Source organism: Euphorbia lathyris, chromosome 5 (assembly GCF_963576675.1).
Source record: "Euphorbia lathyris chromosome 5, ddEupLath1.1, whole genome shotgun sequence".
Classification (NCBI taxonomy): domain Eukaryota; kingdom Viridiplantae; phylum Streptophyta; class Magnoliopsida; order Malpighiales; family Euphorbiaceae; genus Euphorbia; species Euphorbia lathyris.
In genome coordinates this window covers 17602213-17611364 of record NC_088914.1, presented here as the reverse complement: position 1 = coordinate 17611364, position 9152 = coordinate 17602213, and the positions used below count along the sequence as shown (strand labels likewise).

General features: G+C 35.4%; 1 protein-coding gene across 1 annotated transcript; it reads left to right on the top strand.

Annotated features, from left to right (window-relative positions):
- Positions 1-643: 643 nt before the first annotated feature.
- On the top strand, positions 644-1397 carry LOC136228892 (cyclin-dependent protein kinase inhibitor SMR6-like). The gene has a single exon (XM_066017385.1). It carries the CDS (start codon positions 854-856, stop codon positions 1166-1168), a length of 315 nt encoding a protein of 104 aa, XP_065873457.1. The 5' UTR covers positions 644-853; the 3' UTR covers positions 1169-1397.
- The last annotated feature ends 7755 nt before the right edge of the window (positions 1398-9152 follow it).

Genomic DNA, 9152 nt, shown 5'->3' with positions numbered 1-9152 from the left:
TTATATTCAATATTGAATTTTATAATAATTAAGAATTTATTATTAGACTATAATTGAATTAAGCCGAACTTTGACCTATTCATGTTCGGTTCATTAGCAAATTGAGAAGTTCGAGTTCAACATTATGTTTGTGAGCTGCTCGCGAGTAACTCGTTTATTTGTTTACGAGCTTTATTCGCGAGCTGCTCGTAATTCTGTCACGAATAACTCACTATCTTTTCTTATAAAATTATATAGTTTTGAAGCCTATTACGTAGGTCACACTTCCCCTTTGTAATTAGAAAAATAATCGAACCAAACTTGTTCATAAGTGTTTTTATGAACATTATCATGAACCCATTCAATTGCGAGTTTTTGAATCAAGTTTCACCGCCTTCAAACTCAACTTGTTTATAGACTGAGTCGAGTTTCACCATACTCAAACTCGACTGGTTTATAAATATTAGAATTTATTTGATACTATTTTTTGGCATTTAATTTCAACTAAAATATACTATTTTATAGCATCCATTAAAACTCTTCTCTCTCTCTCCCTTTACTCTTGTGATCCATACCTTCTTTTGAAGTTTGAAAATCTCTCTCTTCTCTCTCTCTCTCTCTCTCTCTCTCTCTATATATATATATATATATATATATATATATATATATATATATATATATCAGAAAGAAGGAAGTCTCATTCCTCTCCTTTTCATTATCTTTTCTTCATCACTTTCCTTCTGGTTTCTCAACCAATCCCCACACCATCAAACAAATCCATCTTTTAATTATTCTCTTCTCTGCAAACTTTATTCCTTATTCCTTGCTATATTAATTCGGTTTTTCTTTCAATTGGGAGATAAATTATTAAATCATGGGGTTTTCCGGAAAGCATCAATCGGAGAGTGGATTAGAATTCGATGGTAAAAAATGGGTTATTGCCGGAATTCCTTTACGAGCTCCGTTAAAGCCTATTTATACTAATCCGGTGGAGAAAAGTGAAATTGAGGAATGTTCAACGACGCCGACCAATTCAGAAGCAAGAATTCCGGTGAGAAAGTTGCCGCCGCCGGCTCCGAAGAAGCGAAAAGCTACATTGAAATGTAATTACAGTTCCAGTGTTAGAGAGTTCTTTACTCCTCCTGATTTGGAAACTGTTTTCATGCGCCAAATTGAAAGGGCTAATTAAATTATTAATTGTTCACTTTTTTTTTTTTTTTTAAATTAGGTTTGGATTGCAGGTATATTAGTCAACTCTTTTTTATTTTTGTTTAAGTTTGTTGCTATATAAGTAGATTAAAGTTTTTTTTTTTTTTTTTTTTGGTCTTGGATTTTGATTTTTCTAGGAAGGAGTTTTAATTTGTGTATATACAGGTTGTTGTTTAAGTAAATAAGAAGCTGCAACATATTTTAGCTTTGCTTTTAGAAGCTAGCTTCTCCTAACGCTGCGTTTGCACGGAAACTCTTCTTTATTAACACATTCATTTCCGTTTTTTAGCTATATTTTAAAAAAAAAAATCGGTGCTGGCGGAGGCTGAGCATTGCTTCGGGGGCAGTACTCTTCTCCGATAAAATCCCGAGTAGAGTGCTACCTCTGCCAGAATAGCCTCCCTATGAGGCTCCCTTAAAATTCTGAGTAAGGTACTGTCTCCGTTAAAATAGCCTCCTTTCAAGAGGTTTCGGTGAAACCCTGAATAGATATTGCCTTCGTCAAAATAGCCTCATCTTGTTTTCGACTTTCTCTCGTTTAAGTTTGAACCATTTCTTTTTTGGTATAGCAAGTTTTCCCTCTAAAATAAGTATAAGTAACTGTTTCTTAATCCTAATCGAATAATGAATCACCTTTTTTAATTATTTGATCAATTTCTAATTAATTTGGAAATATAATTTTAATTTTATATGAAGGAAAAGAAAAGTGAATGTTTATACTCTTTTAGCACTTTATCCGGTTTTGATTCTTGTTGTCGTTGTTAGAGTTTTTAGAGGTGAATCATAGATTAACCCTCTAGTAAGTCCCTCGTTCCTCAATGCCGTTGAGAATTTTCATGGCTCGACTGGAATCTCCTTTCTCTATACTTTTTAATGGGAATATTAAGTTTTAAGTTTTTTTTAACGTATGTATATGTCTATAATCCTATTTACTTTGGTTATTCAAACTAAAATATTAGTTATGTGCATTGAAAACCTTTTCTTTTTAAGTGAATTCTATTAGAAAAAACATAATATTTTTACTTATATAATTAAAGGTTATTTGCTTATTTATTTATAACTTATATGCTATTTGAATGTGCATACATGTAAACTTTGGGTGTGATTTGAGAGTTATAAATTTAGATTATAAACTTTGGGTGTGATTTGAAAGTTAAAATTTAAATAAATAACAAGTTTATTAACTTATAATCATTACTAATGAATTATGCATTCTTCAAAATCCATAAATATATATACATACAAAAATAATCGTAAAATTTTACATTATTATAATGTGTTATTTTTCTTAAGGAAATATAGTATCACATACAAAATGGATTCGGGTTATTGGATTATTTATTGTATCGTAGATATCCGTAAATGTGATGAGTAATGGAAGTAACGACCACCATGATCTTCGTATTATGATCAACGGGAAAAAACGACTGATTCACAAATTAAGAGGAAAGAATATTGTGTGTGTGAGAGAGAGGACGACAACAGAAAACATGAGAGACTGAGATCCATGCTCGCCATATGGCATATGTGGACATCGCTCTGTCCGGACATGTGTCTACCACGTCTAATAGACGAGTGGAGCTTCATTTTAGTTTGAAATGTTTTGTCCGATTACGGTTTTTGGGATCTCTAGTCACATTGGTGTGATCCATTTATCAACATGACAAGTGGAAAATAGGGTTTGCGCTTTACGCACCCCGAGCCGAGACTGTGATACATCAGATCTGAATCTGAACAAGCAGAAACATCTCCCAACAAATTCTTTTTTGCAAAATTAAAATTAAAATACATATATCTCAATTTTATTTAATAAAAAAAATTATTCCTTCGTAAACATGGATCAAGAACTGAAGAACACGACTCTGATACTAATGAAGGAAAATGGTATCACATCTGAAACATATTCGGATTATCAGATTACCTCTTATGATGCGTATATATCCGTTGATGTGATGCTCAGAAGAAGTAAGTCTCACAACGATCTTTATATTACCGATCACATCTCAACTACGTTGATCAACAGGAAAAAAACGATTGATCCATGAACTAAGAGTGAAGAACATAGAGAGAGTGCGAGGGCGGAGGCGGTGATAAGTAAGGGAGAGGAGACAACTTTTTATCGTTCTCTAATTAGGCTTTCTTAGGGTTTGAGGTAAGCTTAAAGAAGCTATGTTAAAATTTACATCAAACTCTAACTATATATACACACCCAATAGGATTAGAGTGAAACCCTAATCTCCTCTCTATATATTAGGATCTGACCCAAGTTATTAACATGTGTATTTATATATTCGAATCATAATCAAATCCAAATATAGTTCCAACAATTTTTGTATATCAAACTTGTTATATTTAAAAACCAATTAAATTTTAACAAGTTTTGATTGGGTATATGAAATGAGCAGTAATTTTTACCTAGTGACCAAATGAATTTGATCAGTCACCATTAGATTTATATTCATTAGAATTTTACGGTGGAGACTAAAATCATGGTAAGACTTTAATTTAATAAGCATGGATCTAACGGTGAAAACAACCGAAATGAGACGGACGGATGTTGTTTTTATCTATGTAATGAAGTGTAAAAAGGGTAGAGTTCTGTTGATGATCATGCGTAGCAAAAACGGAAGAAAAACACATAACACAACACAACACATGCAAGTCAACATCTAGATAAGAAACCAAATTTTGTCAAAGGAAAGTCTTTTTCATTACTAAGAAGATGCTGCACGGATATAGCTCAAAGACTCTTAGACCCACCCCCTTTTATCATCTCTTTATTTCCTTTTTTATTATTTACATTTTTGTTTTTATTTGACTTTGGACTAAAATTATTTTATCATCATTACACCTATTAAATATTGAACACTATATTCAAACAATTCGAAGAATTCAAACTTCTATATTAACCATAATGTTTTTTCTAAAGAGAAATACATTACTAAGCTTCAACTTAGTTAAAAGTACATTAGAAGAAAAAGTTGGAATGCTAATCTTAAATCTTCATAGTCGGTGAATAATGAATTGTACATTTATCTATCCTTAAACTATCACCTCTGTTTATTTTCTCGATTAGTATGAGATATTAATCAGAAACAGAAAATCTCATTCTGTTTGATATGTTGATATCAAAATAAATATGTGGACATTCAAAGAGGTGAATGGTTCGAAATGTGACGTTTGTGGATAAGTCCTAATACGGAAGTGTCGAGCAAAGGCATATGTCAACTCGTTGGCTTGTCTAGGGATGAACTTGACTGAGTAAAAGGCATGTTGATGTAGGATGGAAATGTCCCCGAATTCCATGTTGTCATCCGTCCCATTATTGATGTCGTCGACTACTATTTTGGTATCTGTTCTGAATGAGACTCGATCAAAGCCATAATATTTATTGTTATTATTATTATTTAATTGTAAATTGAAAAATATGAGGTTTAGGGTTGTTTGTTAACCATGTTGAAATCTCGCTATGATGTACTGGGTAAATTGAAGTTTAGGCGAGTAAAAAGGATGAATTGAGTAAATTTTTGTAATGTCTTATGTATCTTTTATATATATATTTATCGAAGGTGCCAAAATGAGAGTCGAGGTCCATGTGACGCTTAGTCAATAGCGAAAGTCTATTGTAGATCAGTAACAACTGCATATGAATATGCATGATTTTGATGTCTCTTTTGACTAGTCCACGTAGCTTTAGTGGTTACTGTTGAGGAAGCAGAGACCTCGTTAGTCTATGTATATTATGATAAATTGTGTGATATCACTTGTAATTAGTAAGTGTTAATTGAGTTTCCTTACAGACTATTGATTGTAATATATATTTTTTAATTCCAACCAAACAATTTATATTTATTATTTAGAGTAAAACAAAATAAAGAAGAATCGGACAAACACTTATAGAACATTTAGAGTTTGTTTCATTCATCTGCTACTTTTCTTGTTTTTTTAATTGATGTTAATTGCTTACAGTTTGTGATATTAATTGATTCCCTTTTGAAATAGTTATCAACAATTGTTTTTAAATTCGGATCAAACATTTCATATTTACTGATTAAAAGTTTCTTTCCATCTCTTATTGCTTTCTAATTTTATTTTTTTATTAATAATTTAGTATTGATATGTATCTCTTTTTTTTTTTTTTGAAATCAAAAGAAAGTTTATTATTCAATATCAGCACTTATGTCATTACAAATGAACTGGGGGGGATTGTGTTTCCATAACCCATTATCAGACACAGAATTAGACGCCCTTGCAAGTATATGAGCAACCTTATTCGCTGACCTCCTAATGAAAGAAACAGATAAAATATTTAGCTCGCTAATCAAAGCTTTACAATCATCAACAATAATGCCAAAAGGGGAAACTAGTTCTGTAGTTCCAGGAATTGCAAGAACCAAGAGCTGAGAATCCATTTCCAGATGAACATTCGGAACACCTTCCGTTTTCAACCAACTAAGGGCTTCACGACAACTCATTCCTTCTGCCAATAGCGGGTCCTGACAGTTATTAATCACACCATTACCAGCAGCTATGAAACACCTCTCATGATTCCTTAACACAAAGCCAAAACCAGCATTACCCGTATCCTGGAACAGTGCAGTATCAACATTGAGTTTCAAGCTATCTTGTGCCGGGCACAACCACTTCGAGTTGACCTATTTTTCACCAGGCACTGCGATCACCGTCTGGGCATGTTGCCAATTGTTCAGGAACACCGATGCATTGTTATAAGAAATAGCAGGAGGCTGTCGCTTCTCTTCCCACACCAGTCTATTTCTATCGTTCCAAATTGTCTAGCATAGCGTAGCAGCAATCTCAACAGATATATTATCATGGTTGTTTATAATAAAAGCCCAAAAATCACAAAAAATGCTAACCCGAGAGCTCAGATCTCCTACCTTTGATAGCATCCAAACCTGTCTTGCTTCCGGACAAGTGACAAGCGCATGTAGGATAGTTTCATCATGGATATTACATCGTGGACAAAGTTTTGGGGTATTGATTCGTTTCTTTACTAGTTCAGATCTTGTTGGCAGACACAGAGTGCTTGCTCTCCATATAAGATGTCGAACTTTAGGAGGGACTTTAATCCTCCAAATGCTGTTCAGAACCCCACCCATCCCAACCTCTTGACTACTAACAATATTATTTTGCAGGAAGCTATAGCCACTTTTAACCGAGTAGGCCCAATTTCGTTCTAACCTCCACCACCATCGATATCGTGTCTCTCTCTGACTAAGAGTGATCTTAGAAATAAGTAATCTATCCCTTACCGAAAATAAACTCTGCAAAATTGATTGATCCCACTCCCCATTCCTATCAGATCGCAACATATCCACTGTAATCAATTCATCACCAGGTGGCGCAATACTATCAACATATGGGTTAACTTCATCAGGTAGCCAGGGATCAGTCCATATATTCACATCCTCTCCAGAGCCGATAAGAATACGAATTTGTGATTTCAACAGTGGGAGACCAGCAAGGATACTACGCCAAATATAACTTGGATTAGCGCTAACCACATCATCGAGAATTGAAGAATGTGGAAACTATCGAGCCTTAAAAACTTTAGCTACCAGAGAGGATGGTCTTACCAACATACGCCAGGCCTGCTTTGCTAAGAGTGCAATGTTAAATATATGGAAATTTTTAAAACCCATACCACCTTGATTTTTAGGCTCACAAAGCTTCACCCAAGACTTCCAATGAATCTTTTTCCCATTACCTTCTTCTGACCCCCACCATAACGAATTAAGCAACTTTTCCAGATCCTCACATAATGTCTTTGGAACAAGAAACAAGCTCATAACATAGGAAGGAAGTGATTGTAACACATCCTTGATAAGAACTTCCTTCCCGGCTTTTGATAAGAACCTGACTTTCCAGCTGTTAATTCGTTTTCTGATCATAATCTCTAGGTACTCAAACACTTCCCTTTTGTTTCTGCCTATAAGCGATGGGAGACCAAGATATTTGCCCGGGTTAGAAACAACTCCCACACCCAGACATGCACTAATAAGTGAGCAAGTCTCAGTCGATACATTTTTGCTAAAATGTAGGGAAGATTTTGAAAGATTTATTTTCTGCCCCGAAGCTTGCTCATATTGTTGAAGACACTGCTTGATTGCATTACATTCCTCCATGTTTGCCCTGAAAAACAAGTAACTATCGTCAGCAAAAAACAAGTGAGTTATTGCCGGAGCCTGTGCTGCAACTGCACATCCATGAATGCTACCCCTTGCTTCAAGAGCAGATAATGAAGCAGATAGTCCTTCAGCACATATTAAGAACAGATATGGTGAAATTGGATCTCCTTGTCTTAGACCTCTCTGTGGGATAATTGGACCAACTTCATGAGACCCATTGATGATATTGTACTTTGCTTTGGAGACACACTGCATCAACAACTAGATCCATTGTGGGGCAAAACCCAATTTGAGCATAATTTCCTCAAGAAATTTCCATTCCACTCTGTCATAAGCCTTGGCCATATCTAATTTTAACGAAGCATAACCTGTTTTTCCTTGCGTTTTCCTGTTAATATAATGATTTACCTCAAAAGCTAGCATCACATTGTCAGATATCATCCTTCCTGGGATAAAGGCACTTTGCTGTTCTGAAATGATTCTAGGAAGTACCACTTTGAGCCTATTTGCCAGAACTTTTGAAAGAATTTTGTAAAATACATTACATAAAGCAATGGGACGCAGATCAGACGCATATTCAGGATTGGATTTTTTTGGAATTAGTACCAGCGTTGTTTCATTAATTTCAGCAGGGAATATACCAGTATTAAGCCAATGAAGACATGACTCAGTTACCTTTGGACCAACAACACCCCAGAATTTTTGGTAGAAACCTGGGTTGAAACCGTCCGGCCCAGGACTCTTGTCCGGGTGCATAGAAAAAATCGCAGCTTTAACCTCCTCCGGGACAAACGGCCTTAATAACTCATCATTATCTGCGACATTTAACTTACAGGAGATATTAGCTAAAATAGGACTAGTCAAACACGGGCTAGCTGCAAAGATATCATTATAATAGTTTAGTAGAATCTGATCCAGTCCCCCCTCCCAATCATGCCAATCCCTATCTGACCCCTTCAATCTAGTAAGAACATTCTTCTTTCTGCGCGCAGTTGCAGCTTTATGAAAGAATTTCGAATTTTGGTCACCACCCCTAAGCCACAGTTGTTTTGCACGCTGACCCCAGTAACTTTCCTTTTGAATCAGCAACGTTTCTAGTTCATTCTTTGTCGTTTTGTAAGCCTGAACTGAATCGACATCATTTCTTCGCTTAGTTCTACTAATCTGCACTTTACACTCTTCAATTTTCTCTTTGAACTGGTTCCTAAGTTCATCGCCCCACCGCAACAAAGAGGAGCCACACTGCTTTAATCGTTCCGGGAGTGGTAAGTCTCTATCTCCCTGCCAACCACCAGTAACTCTATCCCGATAATCAACCTCATACAACCAGGCATTTTCAAACCTGAAACAATGCCTTTTGTACATACTATTCTGCTTTGGAGAAAGAAAGAGAGCTGAGTGATCAGAGCATATGACTTCTTCGTTAAATAACTTTGCCTCAGGGAAACGATCGTGCCATGCTGTGTTAGCCATGGCTCTGTCAATTCTCTCTTCAATTAGGTTACCTGACTCTCTACCTCTTTCCCATGTAAATGGATAACCCAATAATTTAATGTCAGAGAGACCACATACCTCAATAGCTGCGTTGAAACCTCGCATTAGGGCAGGATTTTGTCTGACACCTCCTGATTTCTCAGCCTGTGACCGAATGTCATTAAAGTCCCCAATAACAACCCATGGGAGATTGGAGAGAGTTGATAAATGCTGCAATAACTCCCAAAAATCTTTTCTATGAGACCGTTCCGGATAACCATAATATCCAGTAAGACGCCACGGTGCCTGACCATGTAAAACAATGACAACATCAATAAAATT